Source organism: Rhipicephalus microplus, chromosome 8 (genome assembly GCF_043290135.1).
Source record: "Rhipicephalus microplus isolate Deutch F79 chromosome 8, USDA_Rmic, whole genome shotgun sequence".
Taxonomy (NCBI): Eukaryota; Metazoa; Arthropoda; class Arachnida; order Ixodida; family Ixodidae; genus Rhipicephalus; species Rhipicephalus microplus.
Genome location: NC_134707.1, coordinates 35,283,727 through 35,305,253, shown reverse-complemented (window position 1 = coordinate 35,305,253; position 21,527 = coordinate 35,283,727). Strand labels below are relative to the sequence as shown.

Below are 21,527 nucleotides of genomic sequence, written 5' to 3'. Positions count from 1 at the left end.
CAGCGTAGGGGCTAGTTGCTAGTTCACGCTCCTCTGTGTCTTACCTGTGCCCATGTACAATCAATTGTTTATTCGACGGACACATGACAAATATGTCATGATCGTATGTGTTATACCTGTGCTTCCTTGTGTCTTTTTTCGGTGTGCTATTCAGGGCGTCACAACTGTCAACCGGGGTCTTATTAAACGTTAGGCCCACTTATCAGTCCCTTGACCGGTTCATCTTCTGGCCGTAGTTGTCGCATTTGGGTGACGCAGGATGACATGGTCTTTGCTTAGATGTTGGCTAAAAACTACCCTCACGGGGCATGCGGAGCTTCATGGGGTAATTCGACCCGTAAATAAATTTGTGTGGCGAAGCTGCTTCGTTAATGCAGGCTATAAGAGCAGAACGTTTGGAGAACCTCAAGCACGAACCTCGTGTTGGGGTTTCAGAAAACAAGCGCACTACCTTCGCGACGTTGTTTGAATGATGAACGTAAGCGCGAAAAATCAGAGGTTCTAACCAGTCGAAAAAAATTTAGTTTCAGTAGAGTCGTTAGCGCGTATAATACAAAAAGGTTTGTTTTCTCCAACGAGAGTATGTCGGGAACTTCCCAACGCGTGGGAACATATCATACAGCACTTTTGCTAGCATATAATCAGCGCAGGGTAGCATACGAAAAAAAATCTTATGCGTGCTGGTTGTCTGCGCCTCATGTAATGCAGATTAACGGCCTGAAAGTTGAAATAATGTTCTCCGACGCACTTCTTGGAATCAGCGTTGACCTGGGTGAAGTAGAATGCGGCGTAAGTACAAAAGCAACCTCAATATTCCCTCGTTTATATATAGTAAGCTTTAACGTATTGAAATGAGATGGTGAGTGCGCATGCATTCAACCTTGTACTGTATCTACTTGTTATTTTGCGTTCCAGTATGACAGAGCTCTTTACAAGCACCATCCCATGCGCCAGTATACTCTGAGGCCTACAAGCTGCGACTCGATAAGTACTACCTCAGCGGCAATTCGACTCCGTTATTCCGAAAGTGAGTGACCCGTGAAAATTGCCTGGTTCGATGATAAAATAGTAACCTCTGTGCAGCTGAGAATACGGGTAGGAAAATAGAGTGAGCTCATGATGCAACTTCAAATTTTGAAATTGAAAGCGATCAGCCCCTTCTTGCCTATGATCTTACCGAAAGTCATCCTTCAGCATAACCACTGGTGCACAAGCGCTTACTACTGCGTTTATTTTGACTATTCAATCGTTTTTGCGAAGTTTTTGGCTTAGATTTTCATAATTTGATGTCGTAAATCTACAACGATTAGTTGTGTCGTGTTCGTAGCTGAAATGAAAACTGACCTGCCTGTTTGTACCTATCAGGTATCCCCCAGCAAGCAGCTTTGAGTACAGCGTAGTCTACGACGAATACTCCAATGTTATATGTAAGTGTTTGCATCACTTATAGCTTGTATTCTTGGGCCTAGACGGCTATTTTACGGAGTGTGATAGCGTTTGTGTTTAATAAGCGCGATAAAATAGAGGGATCAGGAAAATACAGTCGAAGAACAGACGCTTAACCTGCGCGCATCTGTTTTTCGTCACTGCGCTTTTCCGTGCTTTTTAAACTTGAGCGTGGAAACACGCTCATTGCATGGTTATAACTTGTCTCTCTTCTGCGTTCTCTACTCTTTCAAAAAATCATTATTCCAAAGCACTCTTAAGTTTGGTATATCTGCACGTAAACTGCATGACAAGTTTGATTGATATGTGGGGTTTGACGTCCCGAAACCACCATATGATTATGTGAGACGCCGTTGAGGAGAGTTCCGGAAATTTAGACCACCTGGTGTTCTTTAACGTGCACCCAAATCTGAGCACCCGGGCCTACAACATTTGCGCCTCCAACTGAAATGCAGCCACCGCAGCCGGGATTCGATCCCGCGACCTGCGGGTCAGCAGCCGAGTACCTTAGCCACTAGACCACCGTGGTGGGGCGGCATGCATGAAAAGCTTGACGGTTCTGTGACATCAACTTCACAAATACTAGGTATAAGTTGTGTAGCTAGAAAGCTGGATTATAGTCGTTTAAAACGAGGGCAACTGTTTTTTGTCAATATTATTTTGTATGTAGTGCCGCTAAATTTCAAATAGAAGCAGTGGCTTACAGCCTATGGTATTTTTCTTTTCCAGTTGTACCACTCAGTTACTTTGGACTCGCCTTTCAAGCACCTCCGCTATTAAGGTAATCATGACTTCATGATTTAAGCAGGCGAAACTTGCCTGCTCATACAGTCTAACACATTTCAAGCACGCCATATTTATAGCCATTTTCGGTAGTACCTATAGGCTATAACAGTTCAATTCTAAGTTCAGGGTCACGCTTTCATTGGTGGTGAAGTTCGAATCTGGATAACCAATTTGATACATGTACGCGTTAAACATACAGCCCAAGGTTTTGGAAGTTATTCCACTGTTTGGCGCTACACTGTGGCTCTATTAAACATTGTTGGGGATTACACGCATGACTTTAATACTTATACTTTTCATATAGTCTTTAACTCAAAAACCAAGTTGGGAGCCGACATATGGTAATTTATTCTGAGATAAGCATAATGAACCGAGGAAGTGCCTCTGACAGGCTGGTAGACGTTTCGATAGGACGATCTATCTTTGTCAACAAGCTCCCTTTGATGAAAATAGGTCCTTTTATTCAAACGTCAGCAAGCGTGTCTGAGGCACTTCCTCTGTTCATTCTGGTTATCATACTACAGCTGTTAAATAGGACGTCTACGTATTAAGGAACCTTTTTATGACATACATAGCTCAATAGAAACAGTCAGTTGCTGGAGTTCCTTTTACTGCGATAGTACTGACATTGACGCTCTTGCCAGCTATTTCCAGTCTCCGTTGCCGGGTGGAATTGATAAGGCGCAAACACTCAAGCCAAATGAAGGCAAAGTAGCCATCCCATAGAATATTATCGCAAAATTGGTAGCCAAATAGAACAGTAGTCGTATTACAAAGAGACTTCTTACTTTTGATGAATAAACGAAACCATCATCTCGAATACGTAACACCGTAAACTTCAAAGCAGTCAGTCAATAGCCATGGTGCCCTCTGGAATTTTTTATCGCCAAACGGGTAATTAATAAGAGAATCTGGCGCAATGTAGCCACAAATGGCGACCATGCCCGAAGCATCGTGTGTTCTATGCGTATGGGAAAACCTGTGAGGGCTGCTCACGGTCGCGGCTAGCACATTGATGAAACGTGCTGGTGGTTCTTACTACGCGAAACGCGCATGAATAGTCGCCCGAGGGTGGTGCCTGGTTCCGGCAAGAAATACAATTTTTACAGGCCGGGTATGGTCGCACGCGATTGCGTGCGCTGTATCTTAGGAGTGGATTGGAAGGCTGCTTATACCGTCACACGTGACATGCTCTGATTGCTAAATGTTCCGTTAAAGCCATAAAACAGCACGAAGGTTGCTTGTTTTAATACTGCGGCCCCGTTTTTTTTTTACACTGCCATTTTTTAACTATACTCCAGGCGACATGCTAACGGAGTGAGCGTCATACTATAACTGCTGAAAAGCATAACATACAAATTTACTGAAGCTAATTTGTTGCCAATTTGCCTAATGATTTTAGAAATGACATTTTTCGCTTTTCTCTTGTGACGAAAATATGACTTTTTTTCTCAAACCCAAGAAACATGGATACTTCATTTAAGTTCTCTATCATCTGCGTCAGTGAAACGTGGCTATGTGAATATGACAGGGACCTGTTTAAGTTTTCTTCCTATTCTTCTGAATACTGTCTCCGAATCGACGATGCACATGGTGGAGCAGCTGTTTTTATATCTTCATGCCTTCACTATTATAGGCGACTGGACTTGTCGCTAAGAATTCCTGGTTGAGAATGCGTGTAGATCGAACTTCATGAACCACATTTTTCGCAAGATAGTAAGAATTTAGTTGTTGCCTGCATATATCGCTCTCCATCGTCATCTGTCGTGGAGTTCTGCCTAGCTTTAGAAAAGGCGTTGAAAACTCTGGCATTAGAAGGGAAACGGGTGATTGTTTTAGGAGATATGAATATTATTCTTCTTGATGACACCAACGCAAATGTTTCTGAATACATTTCCTGCTTCAGTGGGTATGGATACGAGTGCCTCACAACTGCACCAACTCGTGTTCCACTTTATGGCAATGGCACTATTATAGATCACATTTTGTCTAACCTCCTTAGTCCTCATGAAGCAGCTGTCATCGAGATGCCTGTCACAGATCATTATCCTGTTTATGCAAGCATAGGCATCTCCAATAATAATAAAATAAGTCGATGCTTCAAGAATATCCTAAATACTGCATCATTCATTAACATCATCGAGCAGTGTGTTTGGTCGGCAGTTAAGGAATGCAATAATGCTGAAATAGCCGACCAACAATTTTCCTCTATCATTTCAAATGCAGTCACGGCCACTTCAACATTAGTAGTAAGCAGAAAAAAAGTACCTTGTCCCAATTAATCCGTGTTTGACACCTAACCTGTTGAAATGTCTGCGGAAAAAGGATGACTTATACAAAAAGACGAAAAAGCGCCCTTTCAATGTTCACCTTCAGAAGCGCTATAAAGAATATTCAAACACATTAGGAAAGTTACTTAAAGCCGCTAAATTAATGTATTTTGAGGATAAAATAAAGCGAGCCGGAAATGACGTTTAGCAGCAGTGTGAAAACTGTAAACAATTTTCTTGGCAGGACTACGGTACATTCAGATATAACCTTGATTCACTCAGAAAAACGTGTGATCGATAACCCATCTGATATCGCGAACTCTTTCAATGACTCATTCGGCATTGATATTTCTCAGTCGACAGCATCCCTCGAACACACTTGTTCATGATTACCACATTCATTCTTCCTTTATCCGACGTCACCCGAGGAAGTGTTCACTGTTATCAATAGTATTAGGAATACAAGCGCTGGTCTCGATAAGTTCTTTGCTGCCGACATGAAACTGATAGCTCATTTATTCTTTGATGCATAATGTCATATTATAAATCTTGTATTTGGAACTGGGTTCTTCCCTACATGTCTGAAAAAAGCAAAAATTATTCCCGTTTTTAAAAAAGGTGACAACCATTTAATTTCCAATTACCAGCCTATAGCAATTATTTCATTCTTCAGTAGAGTCATAGAAAAGTTTTTGCGAGACGTTAACGGTGTTATCTATACAAGTTTCACATTTTTGCTAATAAACAGTTGGATTTCAGGGCCGGGTACTCAACTGAACTTGCCAAGATATCGCTAACAGAGGAAATTAAATATGCTATTGACAGCGGTAGTGTTGTTGAAGGCGTTTTTCTTGACCTTTCAAAAGCATTTGATTCTATTTCGCACGACATCTTATTTCAGAAACTAGAATCGATTGGTGCATCTGGCGTCCCACTAGAACTAATTCGTAACTATCTGCCTGATAGAGAACAGGTGGTACATGTGTCCGGTACCTCTTCCAACCCTAAAACCATAAAGATCGGTGTTCCACGTGGTTCAATTTTGCGCCCGCTTTTATTTTTAATTTATATAAACGATCTTCCTCAATGTCTAGCACATTCGTCCTGTATACTCTATGCGGACGATACCACTATATTAACTACAGATAAAAAAGTTGACTCGATGTTGTTTAAACTAAATACCGACCTGATAAATATCGTTAAATAGTTCAATAAGAATAAATTAAACATAAACGCTAAAAAGTCAAACTTCGTTGTATCTTCGTTACCTAATCAAACTATACCTAGGAACCCCTCTGTCTTCGTAAGCGATAATCAAATTCATTCTACGTCTAGTGCAATGTTTCTCGGGGTCAAATTACATGAACATTCAGAGTTTAATTCACAAGTTTTAGAGCTTACGCGGAAAGCTGCATATGCCATTCGAATATTTCTAAAAGTTTGCCCGTTCTTTCGTTTTGAAATATTGTTGTCACTTTACTACCCTTTCTTTCACAGAAACATAATCTATTGCATTTCATCATGGAGGAATACGTGTGCCACTCATTTATCAGCCACCCAACATCTTCGAAACCAAGCATTGAGAATAAAACGTTCAGTGGCTTCATGTCCAATGCATCATCCTTACTTTGTTCGCATGGAATTTTATCAGTTCAGAAGCTGACTAAATATTTTCTCGGCATTCTTATTTACAAATATGTGAATGGAAAACTTTCGATTCCTTTACTACACACAAGTCAGTTTCCTCAGGCGTCATCGACTCGTTTTGCAAAGGCTAATAACTTCCTTTTACCCAAACCTAGGACTAATTATGGCAAGTCTACCACTAAATTTTCATCTGTTTCTCTGTGGAATTCTTTACCTTTGGAGATCAAAAATAGATCCCTCGAAATGTTTAAAAAAGGTTTGCGTTCACACTTATTAAATTCTTAATGCATGATATTCTATAAATTGAATGTTATTGTATTTTTCTGTTAGTTTTTTTGTGCTCATCGGTACACCTTGTATAACTTATGTTCGCTATTTTGTGTTTACCGGTACATTTTGTATATCTTAATTTTACTATCCTTACCGTCATAACGCTTAATATTAAACAGAGTGATAGTTATTGCATTTTCGTGTTAGTTTTTGCATGCTTAGCTGTACAATTTTCATAACTTACGTTCGCTATTTCGTGCTTATCTGTACATTTTGTATACCTTAAATTTTCTTTCCTTCCACTTTTTACTATTGCGTTGTATAACTCATGTATGATTTTATAGGAGGTCTCACTCACAGTCTCGCGATTTTGAGACCTCCTTCTGTATTTGTACATAACACATGCACTTGTATCACTTGTATTTCAATTCTGAATAAACAAAACTCTTATTGAACCACAAAGTAAAACAAGATACGATTAGGACGTACCAAGTTGATTATCTTTCGTAACAACTTAACAAATTGCCTGAGCCCCACTTAAAAGACTCATTCACGCATACAACCACAGGCCGTGTACTAACGATTATACCCCGCAAAAAGCACTCACAACCAACTCCTTATTGTGCGAAATGTGACTCACATAATACGCGTAGAATGAACGATAGTCTTAAGTATATGCATGTGTGGATATGTGCAGAAATGAGGGAGTGCGAAATTCTAAAGAGTTACCTAACCATGAGCATCAATAAATTTGGTCAACAGCAACTTAACAATAGCGATTGCTCGAAGAAGTCACATGAAAGCAAGCGTCGTTTTTATTTGTTTCCAGAAAGTTTTACGTGGTGAAGATGTTACCCGACCTTGTTAGGACTGCAGCGAGAATTCTAGCCAATGCGCATAGTGAGTGCTTCCTTCATCACATCCTATATCGACCATCTTGATTTAGCTTGTTAATTACCTTGGCATTAGTGCTGCGTGTATTTTTTACCTACTTCAAATCAAAGGACTTCCTTGTCCGACGTTCTGTCACGAGCCCTCTTTTTCAGGCACGAGCAAGGTGGGAGTTTTGTTTGTCGCTTGCTTATTGCGATTTTCAGAAGCGAACTTCCTTACGCTGTGGCTCTATCCATCCTTCGTCCTACGTTGTCGTAGCCAGCTACACAGCATGTCGACGCAGTGAATGATGAGTGGGGCGATGAGTTTGATAAGATGGTGGTCGGTCGATCGGTCGACGGAAGGACGGAACGACGGATGGACGCTTCATCCCTCTCATCATCCTTCACTCCGTGGATACGCTGTAATTGTTTGCGCACTTCCGGTAGAAAGAAAAGATTGCTTTAATTTAAACTACTTTTTGTAAGTAAGCATCCAAGATGCCAATATTGAAACCACCTGAACGTTGCACTGCCAGACGTGGTCCTGTCATTACTGTTTGTAATGGTCGGAAGCATTACAGTAATGTAGTATGCGATGCCGCTGGTGGCTGAACCATAGTCACGGTGTCGTGACGCGGACAAAGGGAGCAGATTGGATGTTCAGGTTAAACTCTTTATTGGGACGAACTTGTGACCACGTAAAAGGAAAGTCAGATTAGAGAAGACGCTGGCACTGATAGAGGCGAACAGAGCATCGGCCGTCGATCAAGAGACAAGTGGTGAACCACGTCGGTATTCATACATGCGGTGTTGACTATTTTAGCTTTATCACTGGTCGTCGTGCAATCACTAGAATAAGCTTGAGTGTTCGCGTTTCGCATGCAATTGTAACAGAATAATCGACAATGATCGCGAACCAACTCAAACAATGAGGCGCTGTTTGGGCTCAGAATTCCCAACTCAAGATTTGTGGGTGCAAACCGAATCAAACAAAAGTGAAAATAAGAAACGCGCGTAGCAATATCGTTAACTGACTAAGAAATTTCTCAATGAATCGATAAAAGAATGAATCACTATTAGGCGCCAAATATAAATTTGCAGCCAGATGCGTTGTATTCTACTACTTTTGTCACCGCGGCCTCGCCGCGGTGGTCTAGTGGCAAAGGTACTCGGCTCCTGACCAGCAGGTCGTGGGTCGCATCCCAGCAGCGGCGGCTGAATTTCCGATGGAGGCGGAAATTTTGAAGCCCCATGTTGGCAGAGTTGGGTGCAGGTTAAATAACCCAAGGAGGTCAAAATTTCCGGAGCCCTTCACTGCGGTGTCTCTCATATATGGTGGTTTTGGGACGTTAAACCCCATATATCAATCAATACTTTTGTCGCCGCAAAACCTTCATCCTTTTTAGTCTTAAAGTGCATCTCTAGCATTTACATCGTACTTCTTCTTTAAACACACATTTTTTAAAGCATTTTGATGATGGTTTGCATTGCTCGTTTCGGATGCTATGATTATTTTTCCAGATCCCAACAGAATGCCATTGTTCAATGCGAGACGGCACTGTGCCTTGGGTGCATACGTAGCCCACCCTATTCCTATTATGCTCGAGGTAACATTTCAACTCGATTACAGCTATCTTATTTTTTCATTTCTTGCAAACATCCCGCGAACCTAAAAAGGATATTCTTGTGGAGTTGATTGCTTGTTTACCTTAGAAGCACAACATTTATGAGTCCTGCTGAAGTGTCGTCCTATTTACATTTACTATAGTAGTTTGTTGGATATTTTCATTACTAGAAAAATAAATTATGTTTGTCTATATAAACAAAACAACAATTAGCATTTGGCTCAAAGTAGCTCTCGGATGGTTTGGCTGTGGCATTGTTCGTTTAACGTGACGTTTTCATTGTACTGAAGTATAATATTCACATAATGGTCTTTTTGCTGCTGCTTGCATCAGTCATACGAGGATGCTATAATTTATTTTTTAGAAAGTTATGTTGAGTGGGTGCTAGCTCAAGAAATTAAAGAAAAGTGCAGTTAATATCCAGGGCTGAAACGTCATAGGTTTGGATGGTAGAAGCGCACTTCTGACACAAGTGTGTGTGGGAGAGACGTTCTAAATATTTTAGAAAGTAAAGCAGCAAGGAACAATAAAACTTACAATAAAGTATTGTTACACGTTTTTGCCGCTAGCGTAGGCATGCTCCTAGTATAGAAATTGTAAACAAGAAATCACTATGGCGTGTTTCGTTGAGAAGCTTCTGAAAAGTGTCACTTGCAAGCGTGTTTTTGAAAGAAGCAGCCCCACTTCTAGATAAGGGTAAATTTAAGCGCTCGTTTTCGTTTGTTACATACAGTAATAATGAGAACTAACACAAAATCTTGCCAGGGGAAGTATAGAGAATGTTATTTAGAACAATTTCATTATAAATTGAAAGAAAGAAAAGTGGACGAAGAGATAACTTGCCACCAGCGGGAACTGAACCTGTGATCATCGAATAGCATCGGGCATATTACTCAAAGGTCACAGGCCTGTGACAAGTTGTATTTTCATGCACTTTTGTCTATTCACATTTACATAACAATTACTTCTGATAACATCCCCTATGCTATCCTGGGCATCTGTGTCTGTAAGTTTTCGCTGATATCTCGTTTAAAACAGACAGTCTACCTAATTATTATCGTTATATTTTTGTCATAACGAACCTTAATGGCCACGAAAGACCTACGAAACGAACGACGGTAGCGCCACCCTAACAAAACACGAATCTGATACGGTTGAACAAGCGAGCTGATTGACTGACTGACGCTCGGAACCATACAGCTGTGTAACAAAATTACAGACCTTGACAATTAGGATTTGAACCAAATGCCGAGTCTATGCAATATTGCACTTTTTTGCAGAGCGCAGTCGTTTTTTTTTTACTTTAATCATAAAGCGAACTTTCCTGCTATGCAATATGTCCTACTAATGGCAGCCACCCACTTAGTGAAAACAACGTAATCAAGCATAGTATGCTTGCGCTATGACGTGGAAAATGTAGACTCGGCTATCTCTATGTAGATACGGCTAATGTACAAGCCCAGCACGTGCAGCTAGGACCTCGTTTCGACTTGAAACACCTCCAGTGCTGCCTTCAGTAGGGCGGGTCTGCATCGTAGAGAAACGCACTTGTGGATTAGGAAAGTGGCCCATTGCATGCTCAACAAGGTGTAAGCATGCACTCAAATACATGTCTTCGGCGTAGAAAGCAGCCTCCCTGCTCGGCTGCAGGGAAGCGACGGCGAGGACGAAGAATCGTTTCAGAAAACGAAGTTTTCGACTAAGAGAGCAAGTATGTCACAGAAAATGCGTGTATCAAGTCGTATTTCGCTTGTCTTGAGGGGGAAACTTTTTAGGGCCTAGAGTTGTCCGGCACCCATCAATGTATTGGCGTCCACACTCTAATTACGATACCTGCTACACAGTTGGAAAAAAACTACCTGCGCCGTCCGCATGGCCGTCTGTCCGTCCATGCTTTCTACCGCCAATTCATCTGGCTTTGCGTGCGTCCGTCTATTCGTTCGTCGTCTGTCCGTACTTTATACTAGTCATTGACTTCAACGTAGACATTATGGACTTTAGTACCTAGTCTCGCCCACTCGTCATCGTTGACATCGAGAGGTGCGTGATTTTTTTTTTCTCAGTCCCATGTTAAGCTGCCTAATCCGGCTTTGCCGTCACTGCAGAAAATTCCAACTGAAGTTCCTTTACCGAAAGCGTCGAAGTTGCTGTAAATCCGTGCCCTTCGTTTGTGTTGATATAAAAATAGCGTTTAGTTTGTATTATTTGCCTTACGTCCATGATATTAGCACTGGAGCTAGGACACTGAATTTCATTAAGGGGAATAATAGAAAGAACGTCCTTGGTCTTGCAGAAAATGGAAGGAATCAAGCACTGGATGTACGAAGACATCATGGCCGACCATCTGGCACTCGCTCCTTATATGGAGGTAGGCGAAAGTTTACTTGAACTTTCCAGCCCTGAAGTTCAGCTTAAAGCTCTGCAGGTGACTGCTTTTGAGTATAAGACGTGAAGACGAATGTAATATTGTAATTATTTAGACTTCATGTGCCTAAAACTACCATCCCATTATGAAAGACAACGTGGTGGAGGACACCCACAATTTCGAATACTCTGGGTTCTTTAACGCGCACCTAAATCGGAGTACAAAGGCCTTTAGCTTTTCGCCTTTATTGAAATGCGGCTGCCACTACCGGGATTCGAAGTCACGCTCTTCATGTCCATATTTAGGGCACTGATGGGACAAGGATTATCTTATCTGTAGTAGTGCGAGAACGTATGAAAGATTGTGATTATTTATTCATTGCTTGCTTACACTTATTGCAGAATAATGGAGTTAAACTCCAGAATGACTGAATCTATCTAGCAGGACGTAATAAGCAAATTTGTTGAATAAGAATAGGCAAAGAAAAAATCGTATTCGTGATATTACTGGTCGAGGCCTCCTGTGAGAATCAGTGAAGTACCATTTGAAAGATCATGCAAACTAAAATGGTTGGTTTGTTTATTAGTGATTAACAGATATGCAGGCATCTTTTGTGGCAAATATATTAAGTGCACTCGTTGAGTTAATGATAGTTTGACTATTATTCGATGTGACCAAGAATAGCGAGTAGCAGTTTTTCAAAGTCTGTGGCGTGACATTGACCGCAACCAGAAGTGTATAGCAGTGAAGTATGACCTTCTCTCTTTCATATTTCTTTCCTCGACAGCTTTTCCTTAATCTGAGCCAGACGGCTTCTACTGACCCGAATCTCCTTGCACGTGGTTTTTCCCCCTACAATTCGGAGCACGTGGCCTTCTTCTTTTACGTAGAGGTGATTGCTCCTTTGATTCTTTAATGCCTTTTTGTACAATATGTCGCTTGACACAAAGCAGTAAAACCTAAGGATTGATTGATTGATATCTGTGGTTTGACGTCCTAAAACCTTAATATGATTATGAGAGACGCCGTAGTGGAGGGCTCCGGAAAGTTTGACCACCTAAGGTTCTTTAACGTGCACCCAAATCTGAGCACGTGGGCCTGCAGCATTTTCGCCTCCGTCGAAAAGGCAGTCGCTGCAGCCGGGATTTGATCCCGCGACCTGCGGGTCTGCAGCGGCGTACCTTAACCACTAAACCACTGCGGCGGTGCAGTAGAACAGAAGACATATAAAGAAAACATAGCAATAGGCGAGGTAAGCTTGTACAGTTTTCGGCGAGACAAAGTCTGTTATGTGCTTCGCAGTGCAATCAGAGTCACAAAAGCTCTTCCGTAAAGTTGCTGCAGTTTGTGCACATACTGCTTGACAGGCAACTTTCATTGAAAGCCTAAATGACCAAACGTGTAACTGCCGAAATGCTTGTGAAGAACATGATAAGCCACTGCCGTTAAAATAACACTGAGAAACTGTTCAGGTAAATGCATATTCACGGTGGTGCGACATATTCGTGTCACTCGAATGCTGGGCATTTTATTCCAATTATACTTTTTACGCCAAACACTAGGCTTGTGCGAATATTTGAATGCTTCGAATATTCGAACGAATAGTTGAGCATTCGAATTCGCTTCGATTCGAATTTAATGTGTCGAATATTTTCAAAATATTCGCAATGAACGAATAGGTATATATTGATCCGCCTATCAACGCCTCTACAAGTGGTTTCATTGCAATATAGAAGTGATAAGCCGTGAAAACAACTTTTCGCTAAAAAAAATTGCTTTGCCGCGAAGCCCCCCAATAAGTTTAAAGGGGCCTTGCAACACTTATTGAACATGGTCAGAAAACGCTGCTGCTCGGTAGTCGAGGCTGCCGAGAACACGTGAGGCAAACACAGCCCAGCGTGCCGCCTGTAATTCCCAATCAATTTTCAAAGCTAAAACTGCTATCTTCCCTCAGCAAATGGCTCTACAAGCTCAAAAATCACTTATCACAGCCGAGAAGGAATATATGGCTCAAGTCACAACCATTGGCTGATTTGAGCATGGCGCGCTCGTCGTTACCGGGACTGCCGCGGGAGGCCACCACTTGTCCACGAGTACGTGCGCGATCGCAGTGGAAAGCCCCGTATTCGAAGAAAAAAAAAAAGGTGCTCAAGGTCACGAGGTGCGTGTGACGTATTTCCTTGTTTTCTTACGCCGTGCTATTCCTCCCAGCTTAGCTTCTAGCTATTTCGTCGGGACGAAAATGACAAAATGCAATTGCAGCATGGGACAAATTTTGAAACTCCGCTCGTACTGGACTGATTCTAGAAACTTTGCGGCGGTGAATTTGTGAGGCAACAAGCATGTTTACTGGCTCTATGGCTACTTGAAAAAGTGTTGCAAGACTCTCTAAAGGAATAGTTTACCATCAAATCGATTCTTCATTTTATTAAGCTTTTATGATGTCTTGTATGCTCCAAGCATAATAAATGTTAAAACGTTAAGTATCTTACAGGTTATCACTCGCATCCTACCGAAACTACTACTCAAAGTTGTTTCAACTTTCTTTGAACCAAAGAAAAAAAAACATTTGAGTAGTACCCCTATTTCAATGCAAAAGAAATATTGTGCAGGTTAGTTAAGTCATAATAAATATTCCATTTTTTATACTATATGTCATTGATATCATTCGAATTTGATTTTTTTAGCAAAATCAGTATTCGCTTCGAACCTAAAATTCACTATTTGCAAAAGCCTACCAAACACCATCAGAAATCAGTGCATACCGTTTGCGTTACCATTGCAGTGCTATTACTAAAATCATTCAATTACAGTGAAAATATTTTTGCTTGCTGCATATACGTGTGCGGGTTTGGACGCAAGGAATGGTTATTTGCAACTAGGACTTTTATCGTGCAGTCATCCTGCGAACCGTACACGAACCACGCCGGAAAGCCAAGAAGTGGCACCCTCCCTTCGCAAACCAGGTCAGCCTTCTCTCCGTTTAGTTTGTATTTTTGAAGAGGAAGAAACCGCGTTGTTCTCACTCAACTATGCGAACGCATTTAACTGGTGAACAATTGTAGCATGTCTAGGCACATGCTTTCCGTTGTAGTTATCTCTTTCAATTCAATGCACTTTGTGATCACGTGAAAGTGCTAACTATAGTCGGTGACAGGCTGAGAATAAAAAGTAAGGCGTACCACTATCTATTCCCGTCTAATTAGAGCTGCCAGCTGCTTTGACGTGATTGTGATGACGAACTAATAAGAAATTAAACACGTATCTACACGTTCACAGCATCACCCTCGGTGTTAGTCATTTTATGCTGCTATGTAGTAGATTTATGACTAGACAGCGCGTGTGAGGTACACCAAAGCGGTAGCAGCAATGGCAGTGCTTTGCAACGCTCTATAGTGTTTCTAGTTTGCGAAGTGCCAAGTATCAACTCGGTGGAAGCATCAAAATTATGACAACGGGGCCTCGTGGTTGCAGTTTATATTTATTCATATAGGCTGTCACCGGACTACAGACTTGATTGATAGCTATGGCCATGTAACAGTAAAATACAGTAGCTGTACCAAGTGAATGCGTCTGGGCAGTTCATAAAGGCCATGTAGGGAAGTATCATCTAGGTAATTGCAATGATGCTGCTTTCAGCTGTTCATTGTCTAATGAGGGTGGTGCCTCAATGTATGAGCCACCTCCGCTGTTGAGACGGGAACAGACAAGTTACGATCAGGTTTGTCGCTGCAGTGCGCGTCGGAAGAAATGCTCTTCGCCGCTGCGCTGCGCCGCTCCACTTGCCCACTACACTTCCCCGCTCCATTTAACCGCTCGACGCGCTGGATCATAATGCAATCCTTTCAATATACCGTTCAAACACCGATTGCCTCCAGTTAATTATGCGTGTGGGAAAGCACTAAATATTATCTGCGCGTGCTTAACGCCAGAAAACCGGAACTTCGGCCTTCTTTCTGGTCATGTGAAAGACAGTCTGAACTTGTGGTTTGAAGGAATGATAATTCTAGTGGCAACCCTAGAATACAGACGCCCTGTCTACAATATTTTATTTGCATCCCTGAATTCTAAAAACGTGTGAAGATAAATGAGGAGCATATAAACTATTCCAAAAATAAATTCAGGTAGTTATGGCAGAGCCCTCACTTCAGGGCTCTCCTGACGCGAGCGGCTTGCTGGACATGGCCAAGCAAAGCTACTTGGCTCTGCTTGGCCTTGTCCGCAAGCCATGCCTCGCGTTTCCTTTGTAATATATGCGGTTGGTTAGCAACGTGTGCCCTGTCGATATGTGTGGACCTATCTGTTCACTCCTTTGCTATGCGGCCAAATGCTTGTTTCTGTCAATGGCGTGGCATGTAAAATGTAGATGTTAGTCGACCACTAGGAGATTCATAGTATAAAATTGAAACCGAATACGTTGTCAAAATACGCCTTCATAAAGCTACTATGGAGAACCCTGGCTAGAAATGAATTTTGAATACTGCTATAAAGTAAACGATGACCATTAGGCGATTGCCAGTATGAGCATATTATCAGCAGTCCGATTTCGCGTGCCCAAGTGAAATGTGTCACGATATGGGTATTAACAGAGACTATATGTGTGCTCAGTCGTGCTTATGGACCAGTGACTGACCATTTATACCTGAATGTTTCTCGTTCTCAGGGTCAACGGGGCGCTTTCTCAGTACGCACCATTTGCCGTCAGTTTCTTCTGCCCGTATGGCTCGGCTATGGCCAAAGAACCGTGCGAGCTGTACCGCCGAAAGACAAAGTCTGTGTACCTGTGATTGAAGTGGCACTGTTGCCAATACCCACGCATTGCCGGAATTTGATGCTTTCTTTTTCTGCTGTGCCCAGAACTATCGGCATTTCCTAAACATGCCGGGTGCAGTGGTAGAGGTCAAGCTATGATAACGCAATATAGACGTCTTGTATTTATTTTATTTCTTCTTGGTTCACTTTTCGAAATTAGAGTTACAAGAAATCTGCCCCATGGCAGTCACTTCATATTTAGCCTGGCAGAATAATGTTTGATAGTGTGTGACATGAAATACTTACAATTATGTGTGATAATGAATGATGCATTCAGAAGCTTCCAAGTCATTTGAAACAATGTTCGAAATACCACTTTCAAGTACGTCCTCTTGTCGCCAAACACTTCTTACGTGAGCATCCTTCATATGCCAGCGTTCATTCGCTATACTTAGTGACAAGTTTGGAAACATGGTAAATGCTGCGGTATCAGGCGATGATGCGCTAGCAAGCCTCTGTTGGCTTAAAAAGGTAAAAATATAACAAAACCACTTCTAATTAACATCAGGCAAAATTTATTTAACATCCAAACAATACTTGCAGCACGCGTTACGGTCGACTGTCTACAAAAATGCGTAAACCTTGCCTAATTTTGATGCCAAAGCCGAAGTTTCGGAGACCAAATTAAAATCAAGTGGAAATGTTAAATTTTGTTTTACGCTTTTTGGCGGCAATTCTTTGTAGTGAGAAGTTGAATGTCTAATCTTTCTCCCGTGCATCACTAAATACTTCTTCACTGACCAAATTAAACAAGCCGCCGATTATACACGTTATAGTAATGAGTTGCAGGAGGAGCTTCTAAAGATCGTTAAAACAGGCATTTTGAAATACTTGCCGACACACCACACGTTCCAAGGTGTCGGGAAACATGTCCCTGCCTTCACCAAAACGATCACGTGTAGCAAAACATAACTGGAAGTGATATAGTTGAAGCATTTCATATAAAGCAGCACGAATGACAGCACAAAAAGTGAATACTGCGAACACTTTTTAGAGTGCCCCTGCTTTCCCTGTTGTTTCCGCTGCTTCAAGAATTATGGAACCATATCAATTATCCCATCTGTCGGCCTTGCTACAATTTAATGGAAACAATTCTCAATTCAACACCCACTGTTCATTCTTTCTACCACTACAATAGTACGTAAAAATGGCGAAAAGTAACTAACGTCTCCAGAGACCTTGTGAGTCCACTTCAAAAGACAAAATTAGCAATAAGTGTCGAAGTAGTTTTGTCATTCCGCCTCACTGCATTAGGTTATAGCTAGTAGAGTAAAACTAGAAAAATCAGAACTCAGAATTTTCTTTTTTATTATAGGTTGTATTTCAATTTACATTGGAAATAAATAATGCTTTGAAAGAAAATAAGTATAAGGAGCATGATCTGAGCTGGATTATTACATTGTTCTAAGTCGTATTCTTTGAACCGGTCAAGCGGCTTTTGTGATTTTCATTTTCACACAGGTGACTGGAATTGAACAAAGGTACACGGCAATATTGTTTAGCGTTTGAAAAAAGTTGAACGCGCTAGACTTAACTGTAAAGTAATTAGAAAACATGAATGTCTCAAGTCTCAAGGGGGCACCATTGCAAGGAATGTCCACTGCAGTCTAAACATAGGAGGGAACGGACACTCTGACCCCTCCGGCCAACGGTTTACGCCAATGGTTGTCCTCAATGGAATGTCTGCTCTACCATGTTCAACTAGGCAGAAGAAACAACAATATTTAGGTGTAATTTAACCTATTTTTGTTTTATCTTTCGATTTCGTCAACCTTTGTACCATAAGTTTCATGTGATAGTCTGACCTTATGATCGTGGAGCATTTTCATTTATTCGACGTCTTATGTTTTGTATTTATAGACACTGTAGTTTGATCTAAACCTGGTGTCTATAATTACTCCAGGAGTTATAAAATTTATAATTAGTTTATATATTAATATTTAGTTTAAATTTACTCCAGGCGCCTATAATTTGATTTCAAGTTTACTTTAAACGTCCTGCTACCTGGTTTCTGGCCCATTTCTCTTAGTGAGCGAGTGCCATAAGGCAGATATGATCTTCATCGTCATCATCACCAGAAAGCCGTGCCGCAAAAGGTTAGGACAAAGAAGAAGAGGAAGACAGCTAGCTCTGTATACGCTACGGTGGGTTGCGCCAGAACATCAAGGAAGGACCAACCAACCCACACTCAAACGAAGCCAGCGGTCATGGATGAAGAACTGTCTGAACTAGAAAGCGGCGCTGTATTGCGAGACTATATCCTCGATATGATGAACGTTTGCCACCGGGACCTGGTGGGCCAGTCGGCTCTCGGAGGGGAGCTGCGGCAGGCCACCGCAAGCAGTGGTGCCGAGTGGTCGCCGGACACCACGCTAGTGCCGGCACCATCCGATGGCAGCGTAAGTCTTGGGAAAATCCTCTACGGCAATGCCACCGCCAATGACCTGCTACGACTGGCCCAGAAACAAGGTGAGCGCCATTTCTTCCTGGTTAAGGAATGTTTTCAGCATTTAGACATAATTACTTTCCTTATTATTAACCGTAAGCCGGACAGAGGAGGAAGAAGTAGTGGGTGTTCCTGGAGTTTTTCGAAGACAACGACGTTGCGCTGTCGGAATTGAAGTGCCGGGCCACGGAGGAGACCCGAACATCAGTTGTAGAAGTCCAGCACCTCCGCCAGTGTCGTAACGCGAAAAGAACAGGACGCAATGCTTTGTTTCGATGAGAGCAGCAAGGCACTATTCGTACACAAGCACGAAAACGCAAGAGCAGACGAGCGACGTCGTCGTCTTCGAAAAATGCCAGAAACTGCCACAGCTTCTTCCTCCTCTGTTGTGCTTACGACTAACAATCGTGACAATAAGAGCGAAGTGTTCAAAGCAAGTTACGACTGCTAGAGGGTGCAGTTAAAGAAGGTATTTACAGGAACATTTTTGACGACTGACATTTTCTGGGAGTTCTTTACCTCCAAGAAAATGGTAGAAAACATGTGTGTGACGCTGCAATTGAGGAATCATATGGCAAAAACGTCACGTGTAGTACCGGAATGATGAAATTAGCAATGAGATGTGCCCTCCGATACATTGCACAAGTGCACCTCCACTTCGTCGCACCAGTTCTGCTCAAAAGTCATCTCCACCTACCTGTGTGTGACATAGAGACAAGTACAAAAACAACGCCGATGCTCCTTCTGTCTTTAACTGCACATCAGAGACAACAGTGTGCAAATGCGTTTTTTAAAAAGTGATATTTGCCATTTTCTTTCGGAGAAATCACCGTCAGCATGACTTGTGCCTCTCACGTACGCAGACTAATACAAGCTACTTTCCTATTAAAGTACTGTGTTCCTAAATATCCTTATTAGGTGCAAGGCATTGACCATGCTGTAAACAAGTGACGATAAAAACAAGATTGACCAATCTCTTGCGGTTTTTTTTTGTATGGTGACGTAGCTCACGTTAGGTCATATCATATGAGATGATGTCCCCATCAGCCAAATGAACGTACTTTTAATCTTCTCAATTGAATTATGAAGCACTGTTGGTAGTTTCTCGAAATTAACGTGAGACACACTGTTATACTGCTGCGCGTTTGTGGAGTGAAGCATGCGATCATGGGTCTCATCACCATCAGCGAACGAAATATAGGGTCTCTTTTTCTTATTGCGAACGCCCTAAGTGCCCCACCAAACACGATGTGACCGTCGTTGTATTCATCAACATGAGAAACGCAAAAAAACCAACATTTCCATGCATTCACATCGCCCTGTTACTTCATCATGCCCAAGGTAGTGGAAATCTGCAACGACACCATGACGTCACACGACGATGTGATCACGAAACTTCATGGCTTGGTTAAACATGAGCTGATGTAAGATGCACTGCAAAACCACGTGAGCTGAAAAAAAGCTAAGATTGCCTGCGATCCCGGACGCTATGTGAAATCACATTCGGTGCAGAAAGCTTTGAAGGCGGTAGGAATGAATAAGTTTGACTGAGAAGGAAACAGAAAAATATGATCGCTTTTTTTCTGAGAATTATCTTCGGCATATAGTTCCCTAAAATGAACTAGAGGGGACTTAAGCACAGCGATTGTTAAGCCACCTTGGGAATGATGGGTAGTACACAAAGTTGCCTAGCCTTCATTATTGCGGGCCTCTAACATACTTCTTGTTTCGTTGATTGCTGTGTTTTGGTTTTGTTTCAAATAACAGAAGAGACCGTTGTGAACTTCGTGACTTGATTTGAATTCTTCAGCCTAAAACATTGAGACGGTGAAAGGTCACTGCTGTAGATTTGCTGATAGTCGTTTCGTGACAAAGCAGCTTCAAGCCACGCTGAGCCAAACACACCAGAAACTACGAATATTAGAGAAAGTTTTGAACTACCTACGATTACCATGCTGGCTGATGTGCCGTGCGTTACAGCTCCCGTAGACACTAGCGCCAGAGTTCCCTGTGGTGTGTTTGTGAAAAACACTGTGGTATTCGGCGAACTCGTAAGGAATCTCGTGACTTCACTTTCGCAGGTGACGGCGCGGCCACGCAGAGCAAGTCCGACGAGTCGATGGACACCGACAGGCGGCGCTCCTTCGTGAAAATGGTGGCCCGCCCTTTGTTACTCGCCACGATCGTGCTGGTTGTCGCCATCGTGATTGCGTTCGCGTACGCCATCATTACTGGCGCACGCGTTGATCGAAGCCGCACGAAGGAGATTCTGGCGCGCGCACTGAACGACACGTATGCCAGCGTGGGCTGAATCGCGGCTACCTGTGCGTAGGAGGAGTTTCGTTTGGGGAACTTTATTCCTTGTTTTCTATCATAGTAATCTTTGACTTCCCATTTTTGTGCTCGAATAAACGACTACGCTTCTATAGCAGGATGAACAATCATTCGATTCCGAAAATTATCCTGTGTATGTGCCACACCGGCGTGCGTGGGTCATCTCAGCTGCAGTTTTACTGAACTAGGTTGGGTTTTAAAGTAGTGTGATCCACGCCGCTATCCTGAAAGTATAATAGCAATATCTGAGGTGGAACGTCCCAAAACCAGGATGCGATTGGGACAGGCTCCATAGCGGTTGTCTCCGGAGGTTTCTTCAATCTGGGGTTCTTTAACGTGAACCTAAATAGAAGTACACGGGCTTCAAGCATTCTCGCCTCCATCAGAAATGCAGCCACCGCAGCCGGGATTCGATCCCATGACCTTCGGTTCAGCAGTCGGGCGCCATACCCACTAGACCACTCCTTACCGAAATACTGCTGGTCACGCACGTGATTTTTCTGAGTGTATACGTGTAATGGAATATGAAAGCATGGCCTAGCGAAACCTAAGAAGTTTTAAAAATGTCGAAGACGTTTCGGCTTCCACGCAAGAAGCCTTTTTCACGGTGGCTCGACGTGGCGAACTTTTCCGTTTTTAGTACGAGACCAA

General features: G+C 42.3%; 1 protein-coding gene across 1 annotated transcript; it reads left to right on the top strand.

Annotated features, from left to right (window-relative positions):
* The first annotated feature begins 699 nt into the window (after positions 1–699).
* LOC142768237 (uncharacterized) lies at positions 700–16,071 on the top strand. Its single transcript, XM_075870186.1, has 10 exons — positions 700–789; positions 916–1,027; positions 1,366–1,427; positions 2,176–2,227; positions 7,249–7,319; positions 8,816–8,901; positions 11,213–11,287; positions 12,072–12,176; positions 14,183–14,250; positions 15,948–16,071. The coding sequence occupies exons 5-10, from the start codon at positions 7,268–7,270 to the stop codon at positions 16,069–16,071; spliced, it is 510 nt and encodes a 169-aa protein (XP_075726301.1). The 5' UTR covers positions 700–789; positions 916–1,027; positions 1,366–1,427; positions 2,176–2,227; positions 7,249–7,267.
* Positions 16,072–21,527: the final 5,456 nt, after the last annotated feature.

Coding starts and splice junctions, on each gene's coding strand:
- LOC142768237 (XM_075870186.1), top strand. CDS start 7,268: ATGTTACCCGACCTTGTTAGGACTGCAGCGAGAATTCTAGCCAATGCG. Junction 8,902..11,212: donor CTATTCCTATTATGCTCGAG/GTAACATTTCAA, acceptor TTGGTCTTGCAG/AAAATGGAAGGAATCAAGCA. Junction 12,177..14,182: donor CCTTCTTCTTTTACGTAGAG/GTGATTGCTCCT, acceptor TTTATCGTGCAG/TCATCCTGCGAACCGTACAC.